At 47.1% G+C, this 17,619-nt stretch overlaps 1 protein-coding gene across 4 annotated transcripts in view; it reads left to right on the forward strand.

Annotated features, from left to right (window-relative positions):
• ANPEP (alanyl aminopeptidase, membrane) overlaps positions 1-17,619 on the forward strand; it is a 40,743-nt gene that overhangs the window by 14,810 nt on the left and 8,314 nt on the right. For all 4 annotated transcript variants that reach the window (XM_058156715.1, XM_058156714.1, XM_058156713.1 and 1 more), the window contains 13 exons: positions 2,112-2,213; positions 5,756-6,761; positions 7,260-7,402; positions 9,807-9,946; positions 10,054-10,180; positions 11,105-11,259; positions 11,421-11,534; positions 12,501-12,644; positions 14,624-14,689; positions 15,383-15,448; positions 16,354-16,526; positions 16,766-16,842; positions 17,211-17,350. In XM_058156715.1, coding sequence (XP_058012698.1) covers positions 5,974-6,761; positions 7,260-7,402; positions 9,807-9,946; positions 10,054-10,180; positions 11,105-11,259; positions 11,421-11,534; positions 12,501-12,644; positions 14,624-14,689; positions 15,383-15,448; positions 16,354-16,526; positions 16,766-16,842; positions 17,211-17,350 — 2,133 coding nt within the window. In that variant the 5' untranslated portion in view covers positions 2,112-2,213; positions 5,756-5,973. The remainder of the gene's footprint in view (positions 1-2,111; positions 2,214-5,755; positions 6,762-7,259; positions 7,403-9,806; positions 9,947-10,053; positions 10,181-11,104; positions 11,260-11,420; positions 11,535-12,500; positions 12,645-14,623; positions 14,690-15,382; positions 15,449-16,353; positions 16,527-16,765; positions 16,843-17,210; positions 17,351-17,619) is intronic.

A 17,619-nucleotide genomic window follows, 5' to 3' on the forward strand; every position in this document is an offset into this window, starting at 1 on the left:
TGAAAATCTTGCCTTGCAGTCATCAGGAGTCAAGATTGATTCAAAGCCCCCCACGCCTTCCAAACCAAACTGAGACCCCAGAACATACAGCACATACATACTGCTGTTGAAGTAGCATTTTCATCCTTATCCTGACACCATCCCAGGACAACCACAAGATATTGAAGTTTCATGGGCTTCACCATTCAACATGCTGGAAGTCATGGAAAGGGCTTCAGAGGTGCTTTGTGGTTTTTCAGGTGGATGAAGAGGTGACCCTCTCCTCCAGGCTCTGGTCAGTCCCACTGGCCACCTCTCTGCTGATGGTTCCCCAAAACACTGGGAAAACACATAAAATGTAACACCAGGGCTTAGAATCATAGAGTCATAGGGTTGAAAAGGACCTTGGATGTCTTCCATCCAGAACTGGACACAATATTCCAAATGTGGCCTCACTAGTGCAGAGTACAGTACAGAAAGTGATAATACAGAGTGATATTATTGCTTTCTCTGATCTTGATGCTATCCCTCTGTTAATGCAGTCTAGGACTGTGTTGGCTTTTTTGGCAGCTACAGCACACTGCTGGCTCACACTTAAGTGGTTATCCATTAACTCTCCAAGATCCCTCTTGTAGTTACAGCTGTTGAGCCAAGTACCATCTATTCTATATCTGCGCATTGGGTTTTTCTTGCCTAAGTGTAAAACTTTTAATTTTTTCACCACTGAACTCCATTTTGTTGGATAGGCCCAATGCCCAAGTCTGCCAAGATCCTTCTGAATCTTCAGCCTATGTTAGCAATTCCCTTCGGCTTGGTGTCATCTGCAAATGTGATGAGTTCTCCTTCCAACTTTTCATCTAAATCATTTATAAAGATGCTGAAGAGTACTGGGTCCAAGAGAGAACCTTGAGGTACCCCACTGCATGCTTCCCTCCATGTAGATGTAGTTCTGTTAAGGACTATATGATGAGTGCAGGTGGCCAGGCACTTGCAAATCCATCTGTGATGGTACTATCTATCCCACACACAATCCCAAGAAGTAGGCTGTGGTCTACTTTGTCAAATGCCTTATCAAAGTCTAAGTAAACTATGTCCACAGCATTTCCCTGATCTACTAAATTAGTCACTATATCAGAGAAGGCAATAAGGTATGTTTGACACGATCTGTTTTTAATAAACTCATGCTGATGTCTAGTAATCACCTTACTGATGTCTAGATGTTCACAAACCTATCACTTGATCATCTTTTCGAGGATTTGCACAGGTATTGATGTCAAGCTGATTGGTCTATTGTTTCTTGAAACTTGAAACAGTGTAAGTTTGAAACAGTATAGTAGAATACAATAGTGAAATAACAATAAAATGATGCACAAGTGAAAATACAGCAAAATGATGTAATAAGATGCATTCAGATGCTTGTGTTCAAGTGGGAATAAATCTTTAAAGGCAAAGATGTTTGAGTCAGGTGGGGCTTCTGAAAAGATGTATTACAGAGAATGCAGTCCAGTGGGGAAGAAAACTGGGAGGCATCAAAAGAAGTCAATGCAGTTAAACAGGCAGTTTACAAAGGAACTGGGATTCCAGAATGTACTTGCTATCAATGGAAGAAAAGTCTTTAAAAAAACCCTCAGCTCAGAAATGAAACGAGATCACAATGGCAAAACATATGAAGAGGGGTTTCTCCAAAAGTGTCAACAGAAGGGCTGGTGGACTCCCAGCTTCTTTCAGAAGGAAAAATCTGAACAGATGATAAAATAATAATAATAATGGAGGAACTATCTGATTTTGCCTGTCTTTGCATCCTAAGAAATTGGTGGTTTCAGTAACAGACTGCAAACGAACACAGTGAGTTGGGTGCAGGACCCTCCAGCTAATTGGAAGGCCCTAAAAAGCTGCCAGGACCTCTGCCAGGGATCACAGGATGTGTGTGTGTATGTGTGTCTGTAGAATTGGGGAGAAGCCACTGAGCTGGAGAATCCTAGAGATTTCTCACCAGGGAAAGAAGTGATTGCTGGTATTAAAGCAGGCACTTAATCAGCATCTCAAAGCAGTGCTGAGTGCCAAGAGTCAACATGATTTTCTAAAAAAACCAGGACAGGCGAATCAAATCTTATCTTCGTTTTTTTTGACAGGTTCACTGGTGGACAAGAGGAATGCTTTGGTTATAATCTACCTTTGACAAGTTACCCAAACATTCTCATTGCCAGACTATTAAAGGGTGGCACTACAGTAAGGTGAGTCCACAACTGGTTGGGTAACCACATTCAGAGAGTGACATTAAGTTGGAAAGTGGTAATTTGTAAGTTTTCACGGGGATTTCTCTTACGCAACATGTTTATTAATGATCTAATAATGGACTTGATGGGCTGCTTACTAGCTTTGTAGATGACATAACATCTGAGCTGGTTTGCAGTGTAATCAGGACAAGTTGGAAAACAGATTACAAAAAGAAGGTGTATTTTAATAGGGAAAAGTCTAAGTTTATTGTATTTATGGAGGAAAAGATGTAGAAATTAAAATGGGAGATTAATGACTTGGAAGCCTCAGATTGAAGCAGGACTTATAGTTATTAATAACCAGCTGAATATGAGCATATCAGCAGCTGATATGGAGACCTGTGAACATGTTTATGAAGACAGGCTGGTTGGAACCAGGGATATTCGAGAGAAATGAAGACTGAGCAAAGATCTGATTGCCAAGATATGTTAACTGTTTTTCACATTCACAGAAATTAGGAAAGAAAAAAATGAGTATACATTGCAAGTATTTCATTTTATTGTAAGAAAAACTTTCTGGGGCAAGATCTGTACAAGATTGGAACAGTCTGCCCATGGAGGCAGTGAGTAGCCCCTCTCCAGAGGAGCTTGTTTATCTCTTGTGAATGGTGGATTTGCTTCTCGAGATCAGTTTACGAAGGTTGGCCTTGTGTCCTTTCCATCTCCAGACTTCTGTGATGGTCTGATTCAGTCCAGAAAGAATCTGCCAGCTCTCTTCTGCTTCAGAGAAGGCTGTGACAGAAGAGCTTGGGAATGGATAGAGCTGCCGTGGCCGGGTTGGGGATGAGTTAGAGGCAAGGGTATGAGGATACAGCATGCAAAACAGCAAGTGCCAGGGCATGTTTGTGCCACCATTAGGAGGATGTGAGAAAGGCCCAGAGAAAAGGTGCAACAAACTGAAATAGGTATTAGCCTCAAACGACAGGACCAGCGCTCCGCCCTGCTTTGAGCTGCTTGTCTGCCTTAGTGGCCGTGACTATTTTTAAACTTTATTCAACTTAGATTGGCTTGGAGCCAGGTTATTTGAAGATGTTTTCCCATCTTTTCCCAGTTATGCCTACCCCACCCATCATAGCAGAGAGGCAGAGTATGTTAGGATCTCCTCTTGTATGGAGGTCCTTCTGGTGGGACCCAGAAGAGGGGCCTTTTCTGTGCTGGCTCCCTCTTTTGGAACATCATCTCTGCGGAGATAAAATTGGCTTCCACCTTGACACTCTTTAGAAAGGCCTTGAAGACCTGGCTTTGCCAAATGGCCTGGAGAATTCAGAGGCCATCAAGTGACTTGCTTGATTGTTATCACTGGAAAGGGGGTTTGGGGTTTTTTCTATTTGGGCTTTTATTTTGGTAAACCACCTGGAATCATTGTGAGTGAGTTGAACAGCTATATAAATCTTCTAAATAAATAGATTATGACCAAATAGGGAGAGTTGGTAGAGAGATGAGCAGTCCGACACCCGGATCCTACCAGTTCCTGCTCCTGTGCTATGATGAGCTGGTATTTTCCTGCAGCTGAAGACCAGCAGCTCAACCCGATTTTCTGACCACACTCTGCATCCTTTGGCAGCGACTGTAGCTAGAGACAATCCTGGCAGCAGTAATCAGTTGGCAGGAGGGTGGAGGGCACCTCAGCTCAGCAGGGGGAACGGCCCGTGCAGAAGGTAAATGCAGCCGCCGGAAGTCATTTGACAGATGTTACACAATGGAACAAGCCAGCTAGCAGAAGATTTCCTTCCTCAACCCAGGGACTGTCTGGCCTGGATCTCCAGCCTCCAACCCATATCAGATGTGGCACACTTGTACACTATGTATGAGCAGGTGGGAAATCTCCCATTTAAAGGGTGGTCTCAGGGTTCCAAGTAATAGTCCTATAGCAAGCAAAACTCTGAGGCAGGTGAATTCCTCAAAGAATAACTTTATTGGAGATATCATATTGTCACAAATCTGGTGAAAACCGACTCTGAAGGTTCTCACAGTTTTCACCTAATTAACAGAGAAAGTTTTCCCACAACCCCAAATAGTTAGTCATGGTCCAATCAAGATATTGCCTGGTTGCCTGGTGACCTCTCTGCTCCTTCCATGGTCCAGGTGTGAGAACGTCCTTGGTTCTCAAGAGAAAGTATTTTATTTTGGCTACACAACCCCCACGATCTCTAATCCTCCCTCCCTTTCCCTCAGCTCCAGTGTGGCAATGCTGAAGCTCCAATATGGCCCGGCCCAGTGGTGAGTTGCCCCCAGTTTGGACTGATTCACAAGAACTGGTAGTAAAACTGGTGGGAGGCTCCACCCACTGACCCGGATGTCATTAGGAAATTTCTGCACATGCGCAGAAGCGCGCACACACAGTCCCATTGCAAACCGATAGTAAAGGTCAGGTCAGCTTCAGGGGTTGACAGGTGGAACAGAAATGCTAATTGTTTCTAACTTTACAACTGAGATGTTACCCTAGGGCAGGGGTCTGCAAACTTGGCTCTTTTAAGACTTGTGGGCTTCAACTCCCAGAGTTCCTCAGCCAGCAAAGCTCCTCAGCAAAGCTGGCTGAAGAACTCTGGGAGTTGAAGTCCACAAATCTTAAAAGAGCCAAGTTTGCAGACCCCCGCTCTAGGGAAATATTTTTTAAATGTTCCACTTGCAAGACCCCTTCTCACTTTTAAAAATTGTTGAAGACCCCAAAAGAGCATTTGTTTGTAGAAGTTATATTTATTGATATTTACAATATTTTAAAAAATGATGCGTTCATAGAATGAGCCATGGTGGCACAGTGGTTAGAAAGCAGTGTTGTAGGCTGACTGTGCCCACTGCCAAGCGTTCAATCCTGATGGGGCTCAAGGTTGACTCAGCCTTCCATCCTTCCGAGGTGGCTAAAAGGAGGACTCAGATTGCTGAGGACAAGAGGCTGACTCTGTAAACTGCTTAGAGTGGACTGTAAAGCGGTATATAAGTCTAAGTGCTAGTGCTAAGTTTATTTATTGAATCATGTAAACCAGTGGTTCTCGACCTATGGTCTGCGGGCCCCTAGGGGGGGTCCACAATATCATCACAGGGGGTCTGCAAAGGCTTGAAGAAATGTAATTATTTAAATCTTGAATTAAGTCTTGGGGCCCATGGCCATCATCTGTGGCCACAAAAGGTATTTAAAGGGGGCTCCATGGTGAAGAAAATGTTGAGAACCACTGATTTATTAACATAAATACAATATTTTCAAGAAAAAGCCATCTACTTTTTAAGCAAATGAAAATAATAATGAGAAGGGTGACAAAAGGGTCTTGGCGGACCTCCAGAGGCTGGGCTGGCAAATTCTAGGTATTAGGTCTACACCCCAGTAGTGGGTGTACTGGCTGGGCTTGAATCTCAAGTCCGTCCTGTACTTGCAGGGCCAGCAGTTCCTCCTGAATCTCAGGCCTGCCCCTCAGGGGGACTTGGCCAAGTGCAAATGCAGGTGGGAGGCAGCGGGCCCTGTTGCCCTGGGGGTCCTTTGAAACTGGGGCTGCTTTTCTCCACAGGAACCACATCAAGGTGCATCCAGTTCTCCATTAACTCTCTCACAAGATAAGGGAAGATGGCCACAGAGCAGAAGTGACCTTTGCCCACCATTCCTGGCTTAATAATTGACATGTTTCATCACGCTAATAAATCCCCAGAGGCGACACATATATAAAGGACCTGCAGCGTCTTAGCAGATCCCTTTGTGTGCGAGCCCCTCTCTGGCTTCTCCTCAGCCATGGCCAAAGGATTCTTCATCAGCAAGTCTTTGGGGATCGTAGGCATTGTCCTTGGCCTGGGGGCCGTGGCCACCATCATCGCCCTCTCGGTTGTCTACACCCAGGAGAAGCAGCGGGCAGATAATGCGCTCGCCAACCAGGGCCCAAGCAGCACCATCACAGCTGGTGCTACTATAGCCAGCACTGTCCAAGCTACCATGGCCGGCGCCACCAGAGCTACCACGGCCAGCACCACCAGAGCTACCACAGCCAGCACCACCAGAGCTACCATGGCCAGCACCATCAGAACTACCATGGCCAGCACCACTAGAGCTACCATGGCCAGCACCACCAGAGCTACCACGGCCGGCGCCAACAGCACTATCACAACCAAGCCTTTGGAGCCTTGGGACCACATGCGGTTGCCCAAAACTTTGATGCCCACATTTTACACTATCTCTCTGCAGCCATTTCTGGAAGAGATCAGACCAGACTTCTACATTTTCAAAGGCAACAGCACAGTGGAGTTCCGGTGCAAGCAACCTACAGACCTCATACTCATCCACAGCAAAAAGCTGAATTACACTCTGCAGGAGACATTCCTTGCATCCCTGACAGGAGTTGATGTTGTTGCACCTGCCATTGAAAAAACTTGGCTAGTGGAGAAGACAGAATACTTGGTGGTGAAACTCAAAGAGAAACTCCAGCAGGATAAGACCTATAAGCTGTATGCCGAGTTCACTGGGGAACTGGCAGATGATCTGGCTGGCTTCTACCGCAGTGCATATATGGAAGAACGGGTACTCAAGTATGTGGAAGGGCCAGAGGTGGGCGGGGGGGGGAAAGTATGGGGACAGGAAGAGGACCCACAGAGATCTGTTCCATCAATGGGTTTTACAACATGGTAGCTGCTGCAGTTTTTGGGGCTTGGGCGGGGATTGGGAGTGGAGGCCAAGCTGCATCTTCCTAGGAAGAAGCAGATGCCCCCTGAGCAGACCCATCGTGAACTGAGTCACTCCCCCACTTGTGTCTCAGGAAATGTTGTTTCTGAGGAATAGTAATGAGACAAAGGGAACTTAGAACTTCTCAGCCACTCCACATGAAGCAGCGAATCCTCCTTAGTGCCACCATGCCTCTGCCTGTCCCCCACCTGGACTGGGAAGCCTTTGTTCCCCAAACAGATCTTCTCTTGTGGTCGTATATATGCCCCCTTGAGAGGCCCCAGCTCAAGCAGAAAGAGCAGGGCTGATTAACTAAAAGATTTCTGGGCATCTTGACTGACCATCTGGGGTCTGTCTTTCTCCAGGCTGGTGGCTACAACCCAGATGCAGGCTGCTGATGCCCGCAAAGCTTTTCCTTGCTTTGATGAGCCTGCCATGAAGGCCAACTTCTCCATCACGCTGATTCACTTGCCTAAATATAAGGCACTCTCCAACATGCCTGTTAAAAGTAAGTGCCTAATTGGGTGGGTGGGGGGCAGAAGAAAGGGCTTCCCCTGGGCAGTGGGGAGGTGCTCTTGCTCTTGGCTGCCACCTGGGCTCCTCTAAGAGGCTGGCAAAACTTCCCTCTAGTCTAGGTGGAAACCGGAGGCTGAACCAAAGCCAAGGGGGGCAGGAATGGGGCTGGGGAGAAGGTGCCGAATGACTGACTTAGCAGGATGAGGGTGATTTTAGGGTGTGTCTGAGGATGTGGAAAGAAGATTCTGGGGCCATTAGAAATGGGGAGAGACTCCTTAAGGCCAAGCTTTAGCAGTGGTTGGGTGGCGACAAAATCTGCTGCTGCCATGGAAGATGTTGTGGGGGGGCTCCTAGGGCTGAGATGAGGCTGGTAGGAGGTGGGCCCACCCGCTTGTGCTCCCCAAGGCAAAAGGAAGTGGGAAAAGGGAAGGATCTGAGAGGGGGGAGGGTGCCACCCATATTCGTGATGACCATCACTTTAAACAGGTAATTTGCCCCCTCTGGCCCTGGGTCAGAGTGACAACAACACACCCGCAACCTTTCAAGGCTCTGTTGGCTCAAAGGTGCCCCCCCCATTGTAGAAAGTCTGTGGGACAAAGGCAGCAATGCAAGGTTTTTGCTGCTTTTTTTTTATTGAAAAGGTTTTACAACAACAATTAAATTTTTCCCCTCCCCTCCCCCTTCCCCCTCCTTCCCCCTCCCTCCTAAACCCCCCTCCCCCCCCGGACTTCCCGGAGCAAACACAAGGTATAGTTCATTAAACAGTCATACATTAAATTTTTAAAATCTAACACAATTATAATCCTTCTCTCTCACATAACCTGACTTCTTCCATTAAAATCAAAAACAACATCCTTCATTCAAAGGCAATCTGAAATTTCTTAATCTGATATCTATTTTGAATATAATCAATCCAATTCTTCCATTCATTTAAATATTTTTCTTGAGTACTGTCTTTCAAGAAGGCTGAGATTTTAGCCATCTCAGCCAAATTGGAAACTTTCAATATCCATTCTTCTATTGTGGGTAATTCTTTTTTCTTCCAATATTGTCCAATCAACAGTCTTGCTGCTGTTATTAAGTTCAAAATCAATTTAGTCTCAATCACTGTACAGTCTGTTGTTATTCCCAAAAGGAAAAATTGTGGTGGGAACTTTATCTTCTTCTTCAGAACATTCTGCATAATCCACCAAATTCTTATCCAGAAAGACTTAATTTTCTTACAAGTCCACCATACATGAAAATATGTAGCATCATCACAATTACATCTCCAACATTTCACTTGCATATCTGGATACATACATGATAATTTCTTAGGATCTAAATGCCATCTATAAAACATCTTATAAAAATTTTCCCTTAAATTCTGCGCTTGCGTAAATTTAACATTTCTAATCCAAATTTTTTCCCATGTTTCCAACATTATTGGTTCCTGAATATTCTGTGCCCATTTTATCATACAATCCTTTATTAAATCTCTTTCAGAATCTATTTCTATCAACACATTATACAATCTCGTTATATGCCCCTGGGTTTGATTTCTAATTTGTTTAACCAAATTTTCTTCATTTTGAATAACACCAATTTTCTGATCTTCTTTCCATCTAGCCTTTAACTGTCCATATTGAAACCAAGTATAATTCCTCCCTTCTTCTTTTAATGTCTCCAAAGATTTTAGTTGTAAATTTCCCCTTTCATTATGTAAAAGATCTTTATAAGTAATCATTTCTTGTTCCTGTTCTATATTTATGTTCTCTACTGCGTGCCGAGGACTTGCCCAAATAGGAATTTTATAATTTAACTTATAATAATATTTTTTCCAGACACGCAGAAGAGAAATTCTCAACACATGATTCTTAAAAGCTTTATCTACTTTCTTATCATACAATAAATATGCATGCCAACCATATAATAAATCATAACTTTCTATATTCAAAATCCTTTCCTCCGTCAAATTAAACCAATCACTTATTACAGAAAGAACAACTGCTTCATAATACAGTTTTAAATTAGGCATTTTTAATCCTCCTCTTTCCTGTGTATCTTGCATTATTTTCATTTTGACTCTCGCTTTTTTCCCTTCCCATGGTTTTTGCTGCATTTGATGGTGGGGAAAATCCCCCCTCTGCCTCCAAAGGGGAGGATTGCTCTGCTTTTACACAGGGCATGTCGATCCCTCCCTCTGAGCTACCCAGGCCTGTCAGTGGACTCTGCGAGTGAGTGAAAAGGGGTTGGAGGCCTTCCGTCTAAAAGGACAACCAGGCCAAAGGGCCGAAAGGGAAGGGCCCCCTCCTTTGGGAACTGGTGCTTGGGGAGGCAGAACCCCTTCCTCCTGGGGAGGGGGGCTAGGCAAGGGGGCTGAGCTCACCCTTTTTCCTCTCTGCCTCTTCTTCCAGAGACTGAGGAAGTAACAATGTCAAATGGAACAACCTGGACCCGGACTGAATTTGAACCCACCCTTAAGATGTCTACCTACTTGCTTGCTTTTATTGTCAGCGAGTTTGAGAATGTGTCTGCTATCCAGAATGACATCCTGGTAGGCCTGCTCTCACGGGGGACCCCCTGCCCACAACAGGGGCATCCTCTAGGTTGCTCTGCCCTGGAAGGGGGGCCTTTCCTGAGCGTTTTTGGCTCCTCTTTCAGATCCAGATCTGGGGCCGCCCCAAGTCAATCAAGGAAGGCCAGGGGGACTACGCCCTACATGTCACCTGGCCCATTCTCAACTTCTTCGAGCGGCAGTACAATGTGCCTTATCCTCTGAAGAGATTAGGTAGGTGAGGAGGGCTGAGTCACAGATGGGAGTTGTGACTCTGGGCAGGGGGTGGGGAGAGCTGTGTAGCCTTCAGTCATGATGGGTGTCCTGTGGGCGTGACCCTCCCCCTGTTGTGACCCAGGCCTAAGTAGGTACTGGGAAACTCAGTCAGTGAAAAAACAAACAAACTTTATTCGAACAGCTGAGAATTACTTCATTCTCAGCGTAGTTCAATTAAATTAAATCAAATTCCTCCCAACACAAATTCCTCAGTCCTATCACAAACCTTGGTCCAATTAGGCAAACTGCCAAAAGCCTTTCCTGGCAAACGTTCAGAAGACACCGATACAAAAATAAAGATGAAGCTACTAATGTTGTTTTCCGGCAAAGCCCAAACACCATTGCTGATCTGTTTTAAGCCTTATGGGAGAGACCAATCATCTCTTGGTCCTACTCCCGAGTCGTCCTCTTGGCCTGAGCTGCTCTGGCAGCTCTTACTCATGCGTGCATTAGGAACAGACTCCTCCTGTTCCTCTGCCTCACTATTATCAGTTTCTGGAGGTTCTGTAGTCCACACTCCTTGATAGCCCTGGCCCCCCTCAGCCTCCAACTCAGAGCCCTCATCTGGGTCTTCCCCAGCCTCATCACTATCCGACTCCGTTACCAGCTCTGCAGGTTGCTGGCGGACCACAACACCCCCATGTGCTTAATTTCCTCCCAATTCTTGCACTCAGCATTCACAGAGAGTCTTGGGCACTGTTGGCAACTTAGCACCAGATAGAAGAACCTCAGTGAGTGAGTCCCTTGCGTTTAAGCTCCCCGCTGCCCTTGCACGGCCACAGCAGTAGATGCTTTGAATCAGGGAAAAGATGCTTTGATCAAGGTTGAACAGGGAGTCCTGGGGGTGGTTTTGGTTCAATTAGCAGGGACTTCTCTTGCCAGACCAAGTCGCTCTTCCGGATTTCAACGCTGGAGCAATGGAGAATTGGGGGCTGATTACATACCGTGAGAGTGCCCTACTATTTGACCCAGTATTCTCTTCCATCGGCAACAAGGAACGGATTGTGACAGTGATTGCTCATGAAGTTGCCCACCAGGTATTTTCTAGATTGTACTTTTGGAGCAACTGAATCCCTACCAACATAGAGGCCATGCAATGGAACCTCTGGGCAATCCACTCTGGCTGAACCCCTGGCACCCTCACATACCCAGGGGCTCCTAGGAAAAGTGCTTACAGGACTAATCTCCTTCTCAACAGTGGTTTGGAAACCTGGTAACCCTGGAGTGGTGGAATGAGCTGTGGCTAAACGAGGGCTTTGCGTCCTACGTGGAATATTTGGGTGCAGATGAAGCTGAGCCCACATGGAATATTGTAAGTGCCGTGTGGAGTGCTGGATGGGGATGGGGATGGGGATGGGGAGGCAACAGGAGCACCACTGAGCCAGCGGAGCAGTAGGAGAGGGGCTTTTTCTAAACTCACACTAACCTGCTCTGGACCAACCCAAAGGTGCAATTGGAGGCTAGGCTATGCCCACCCCCTGCAGAAGAGAGAGTTGGCCAGGGCGCGATCTAGACTGGCTAAATGGATAGCCCTGTCTGGAGTACAGGTGCCCCCGTAACTCTGGGAAGAGGCCTCCAGGGCCTGGAGCCAGGAGCCGAGCACATTCTGAATGAGGCAAATTGAGCGGAGCATCTGTGGGAGGCCGAATTGTTGGGAGAAGGGCTGAGCTGGGCAGCAGAAAACCAGCCAGTCCTGGAAAGGGAATCCAGATGTAGGAAGAATCCAGGGGCTTCAATGGTTTCCCATTTCATCCACCGCCAAGATTCCTGGGCAGCAGTTCTTTCACTAAGCAGAATTTACATGCAATGTGTAACATGATTACTGAATCCATTCATTTAACCCATTTCCTGGTTTAGCAGCGTCCACTGAATCACAAAATAGCCAAATTCATGCATTGGTTAGCTCTTCTCTTCTCCCAGGGTAAGCATGTTGTCTGAAGGCAGCACTAGGTCTTTGACTTGGCTGAGAGTGTTTGGTGTATCTAGCCCAAGCCTCTGAAAGGCTGAAAAAACTCATCTAGACTTGCCTTTCCTGGTTCTGGAGAGAAAGGACTTCTCCTGGGACAAAGATGATCCTGCTGGAGAGGCTTTCCTGATCTTCCTGCTGGATCCAAGGTCCTTGTGGTAGATCTAGGAGGAGGAACTTCCATGTCCTGCCCTTCCAACTATAAGCCCACTGGTGGCAATCAGGTTGCCGCCCACTGTGGTCTTTGGTGGAAGAAGGACTCGGGGCCAGTCAGGTTGCTTTGAGAACTGAGTTTAAGGCCTTTGTTTTCAGAAAGACCTGATTGTGCCAAATGATGTATACCGTGTGATGGCCATCGATGCCCTGGCTTCCTCACACCCGCTCTCCAGCCCTGCAGATGAAGTCAACACTCCAGCTCAGATCAGTGAAGTCTTCGATGCCATTTCCTACAGTAAGGTGAGGAGGGGGCTTCCTGAAATTTTGCCTGACTTTTAGAGCAGGAGGGATTTGTTAGCAGCTTTGCTGGGCTGCCTTCACTCTGGAGGGGATTCCAGGCAAATGCACACAAATAATGCCAGGAGCAGGAAAATCCATCCCACAGCAAGAAGACCTGCAGATGCATGCCACCAGGTGGAGAAAAGCTACAATGCAGGACATGTGTGTGTGTCATAAGAAGTTGGGGGGGGGGCCTGACATTTAAAAAAACAAACAAACCCTGATCGACCTTGGACAGGCTGTATGAGTGGGAGCGCTGCCCCTCCCCTCTTGCTCCAAAATCACTTGGACCTTCAAGCAGGAGCCGAGCCAGTGAAGGCTTTGACATTTCACCATCACAGAAGAGTTCCTGTTTTGCTCTGTAAGAACTTCAGGATTCTTAGTCAAGATCCATTTCTTTCCCAAAGGGCCCAATCTATCAGGAGTGCTGGTAAAAGTAAGCTTGTGTCAAGAAATATAATGAAAGTTGCCCATCTTTTGAAAGGCAATGCAGCTTTCTACAAACACCTAGAAGCAAGGAAAGTTATAACCAGAAGCCAACATGGATTTGTCAAAACAGATCATGCCAAAGAAACCTTATCTCATTCTTTGACAAAGTGACTAAATTAGTGGACCAGTGAAATGCTGCAGACATAGTACACTTGGATTTCAGTAAGGCCCTTGACAGAATAGACCAAAGTAGACAAAAGGCCTACTTCTTGGTAAACTAGAAAAATGTGGATAGACAGCATCACCACCAGAGGGATTCTTGATTGGCTGACACATTCAGCATGTAGGAATTGCATCTACGTGGAGGGAAGCATACAGTGGGGTACCTCAAGGCTCTGCCTTGGGCCCTGTTCTCTTCCATAGCTTCATAAATGATTTAGATGAGGAGTTAGAAGAGGAATTCATCAAATTTGCAGATCACACCAAGCCTGGGGGGGGGGGGGGGATAGCTAACACTTTAGAAGGATCTTGACAGACTTGAACACTGGGCCCCATACAACCAAATGCTATTCAGTGATGAGATTTTTATACACAGACACCAACCAAATGCACAGGTTCAGAATAGGTGGCACCTGGCTTAACAGCAGTAACTGTGAGAGGCATCTGGGACTCCTAGTGGACCCTTAAATATGAGCCAGCAATGTGCTGCAGCTTCCAAAAAAGCCAATCAAGTCCTAGGCTGCATTGAATCAAGATCACGTGAACTGAAACATCAGTAAAGAATAGATTTTTTAAAATACAAAATACCACTTTATAATGCCTTGGGAAGATCACACTTGTAATATTGCATCCAGTTTTGGTCACCACGAAACAAAAAAGATCTTGAGATTCTAGAAAAAGTGCAGAGAAGAACAACAAAGATGATTAGTGGGCTGAAGGCTAAAATGTGTGATGAATGGCTGCAGAAACTGGGCATATCTAGTCTAACAAAGAGAAGGACTAGAGAGCCCATTGATAGCAATCTTCCCATATTTGAGGGGCTGTCACAGAGAGGAAGGGGTTGACCAATTCTCCAAAACACCTAAAGGTAGGACAGGAAACTTACTAAGGAAGATCCAACCTAGAACTAAGTCAGTGAGAACAATTAATCTTGCCTCCGGAAGTTGTGGAGGTTTTTAAGAAGAGACTGGACAGCCATTTATCCAGAATGGCATTGAGTCTCCTGCTTGACCCGGGGGGTTGAACTAGAAGACTTCCAAGGTCCCTTCCTTGATTCTGTGAATTCAGTATCTGTTTACTGAGCCTCCTGACAGCTGTGGGCTTTGGAGAACTAAAGAGGGATTTGCTGTATTCTTCCTCAGACGCTGCCCACAAAAAGTCTGGGACCAGGTCTGCTCCATGCCCTTCAGTGCCCTCTTGTGCAAGATCCTCCTGTGGAGGAAGAAAAGAGGGCTGAGCAGGAGGGGGGGAAGTGTATGCTTGCCTTATTGCAATTTCTTTTCTCCCTGCAGGGGGCGGCTGTGATCCGAATGCTCTCCGAATTCCTCACCGAGCCGGTCTTCAGAGAAGGGTTGCAGGTAAGGGGCTCCCTTCACCTCCCCTCCCTGACTGAGGCACAAGCTAAAACTGTCACACACACACATATACATCCTAAGGTGCCATGTATAGCTGTGCTGTTTTGTGGGCGGTGTGTGTGTGTGATGTAAAAGGGTGGATCCCACAGTGCTACCTCCAGGCAGCCCTTTCGGGAGAGACCTCAGCTTGCCACACTGGTGAACGACCAGCGGAAGCCAAGAGGCCCTTTGGACTTCCTCAGCTTTGGTGGGATGAGCACAGAGGCTTTCCCATGTCCCTCTGACCCCTGCCCACCTGCCTGCCATAGGGAGACAGGCAGGCAGCTCCAACCTGTGTAAAATCTTACTCGGGGGTTTGAGGGATGACTTGTAGGGATACGACACCTCTGTGCCCCCCTCCAAGCTGATGTGGGCAAGCCCCTCTCCTGTGGGATTTTCCTCCATGGTGGCTGCTGTCAGGTTCTGGGCCTGCTGACTTCCCTGTCTACTAGATAACTCCCCCACCCAACATCTGGATGGGGCGCTGTGGTGGCTTCTGGCTGGGCCCCTCCCGGCCCCTCCCTGTCCTGAATGTGGGAGCGGGAAATCAGCCAGCGGCAGAGGGAATTGCCACCAGCACACACACGCCATAGAAAAGGCACCCGGAGCTCTGCTGAGTTTGGGAATTCTGCTCACCCGACTCTCCTTTCTCCACAGTCCTACTTCGAGACCTACCAGTATGAAAATACTGTTTGTGATGACCTCTGGAAAGAACTGCAGATGGTAAGTTTTGAATCCTATTCTAGCTGCTTCCATAGACTTTTCTGAGTCCCAGAGATGGAAGGATGTTTTTCTACCCGATGTGTCCCTTCTTTGTTGGTGCTATGAGCAGGCTTTAGAAATGGATCCTCTCCCCCAAGGGCTTGAGCAGGCCAGCCAACCCCTCAGTCTCTGCCTTTACTGATCGGATGGAGACAGCTATGGCTAATAGCAACATCCAGAGTGGCCTTTTGCCTCCCCCCACCCCCAGCTCCCCTTTCCATACATGTGACAATCATCTCCAGACACCACCACCCCAAAGATGCCCTCCTTTGTCCTCTGGTAAGGACATTTTTCCCTATCTGAAGCCACTCTCTCGTCCTACTCTTAGCAACCCATTCACACATCCCAACTCACCAGGAAGCCAACACAGCTGTGAAGGCATCTGGCTCTCTTCTTAGTCCTACTGCCTTACACTGCTTTCTTTTGAAGGCTATAGTGCAAAGTTCACGCTAAAAGTAACAGGAGCACTAGGTCCCAAGCACGTGATGAGTGTGAAGTTCAATTGCCTTGCAAGTGACCTTGGTTCTCAACCTTTGGTACTCCATCTTACTCAGATTGTTCCTCTGAAGTTGCAGGCTGTTGTGTCTGCCCAACTTCAGTGGGAACCATCTCCTCTTTCCTTCTGTGGGCCTATGCCCATGTTGCCAACAACCAGCCCAGTTGAGGAAGAGACAGGTCCACGGTAGAAGAGAGAGGAGCTACATTTCAAAGGCTGGTGGGACTGTCTGCAGGTGGCCTCAATCAACTTCAGGCTTCCTGGGATGCATTTCCTGCCAGGAAGTCCAAGTCTTGAGATTAGGCATTTCGAAATACCAGAGCCAGGAGCCACCTTCTCAAGTTGAGTCTTTTTGATGCTTCTGGGACAGGTGGTGAACAAGAAGAACATGAGTCTCCCAGGCACTGTCAAGACCATAATGGACCGCTGGACCTTGCAGATGGGCTTCCCGGTTCTCACAGTTAATACCACTAGAGGCATCATCACCCAAAAACATTTTCTGCTGGACCCAGAAAGTCCCGTTGAGCGACCCTCAGAGTTCAAGTAAGTCAGGAGCTTTGAGCCTCTGTGGAGAGGTCAGATCTCTGCCTGGAAGGAGCCTTGTCCAGAGGCAGCGAGAGGGAGGAATCCTCTTGGCTAGTGCAATTCTTGACGATGGGGGCCACATGCTGCTGTTGGGGAGACGAGGTTCATGCAGTCCAAGAATGAAGAGGACCAGGTGGAGGCAAGGGGAGGAACAAGGGAGGGCAGAAGCTGCTCAACTGACAGCCGGTTTCCTGCAGTTACACCTGGATTGTTCCGGTCTCCTGGCTGAGCAAAGGAAAGGAGGCAGAGATGTACTGGCTCACAGACACTTCAGGTATAATTCATTTGTACCGCCTTGGTTGTTGTGTGGAGTTACAAAATCATCCTTAAAGTGTTAGGAGCTTTGATGGAGTTTGCTTAAGGCTGTCCAGGTGGCTTTTGCTAGGTGGCCCAAGATGGGTGCGCCCACTTAGCCTGCCCTGGCTTGATCTGCTGTCAGTCAGTGGCGAGGAGATGGCCTCTCTTGTTGCTGGGGGGAAGCTTGGTGGCCTCTTCCTCCTGATCTTCAAAATGGAATTTGGGAGAAGTCATCAGTGTTGTATGTTTGAAACTACAAAATGTCTAAGATTTACCTGTCGCCCTGGAAGAGCAGCAGGGCAGCTCTTGCTGTAGAGTGGAACAACCTCTCTTCCTTTTTTGCAGCTGAAAATGCCAACTTCTCAACTTCTGCTGACCCTGCCCAGTGGCTGCTACTCAATATTAATGTCATGGGCTATTTCCGGGTAAACTATGATTTGGAAAACTGGGAGAGGCTCATGAATCAGCTGAATGAAGACCTTCAGGTAGGCTGTCAAACTGCCGCCTCCCCTCTCTGTCCCAGAAATGGCTATGGGGAAACAGCTGCTCCTCCAGGGTAAGGGAAGAGCTCCGAGAGTTGGAAAGCAGGGAGGCGCTTACCTTTCCCCCCTGAGCCATTCCTCCTTTCGGGTCCCACAGCATCTGTTTGCCTCCCAAACATCCCCAGCCAGCTTCTCCAGAAGAGTCTTTCGAATGCTTTGGCTCTCGTTCTCCATTTGTGGATGAGAGGCTGCCCTCTCTAACTCCACAGTCT

This window comes from Ahaetulla prasina, chromosome 13 (genome assembly GCF_028640845.1).
Source record: "Ahaetulla prasina isolate Xishuangbanna chromosome 13, ASM2864084v1, whole genome shotgun sequence".
Taxonomy (NCBI): domain Eukaryota; kingdom Metazoa; phylum Chordata; class Lepidosauria; order Squamata; family Colubridae; genus Ahaetulla; species Ahaetulla prasina.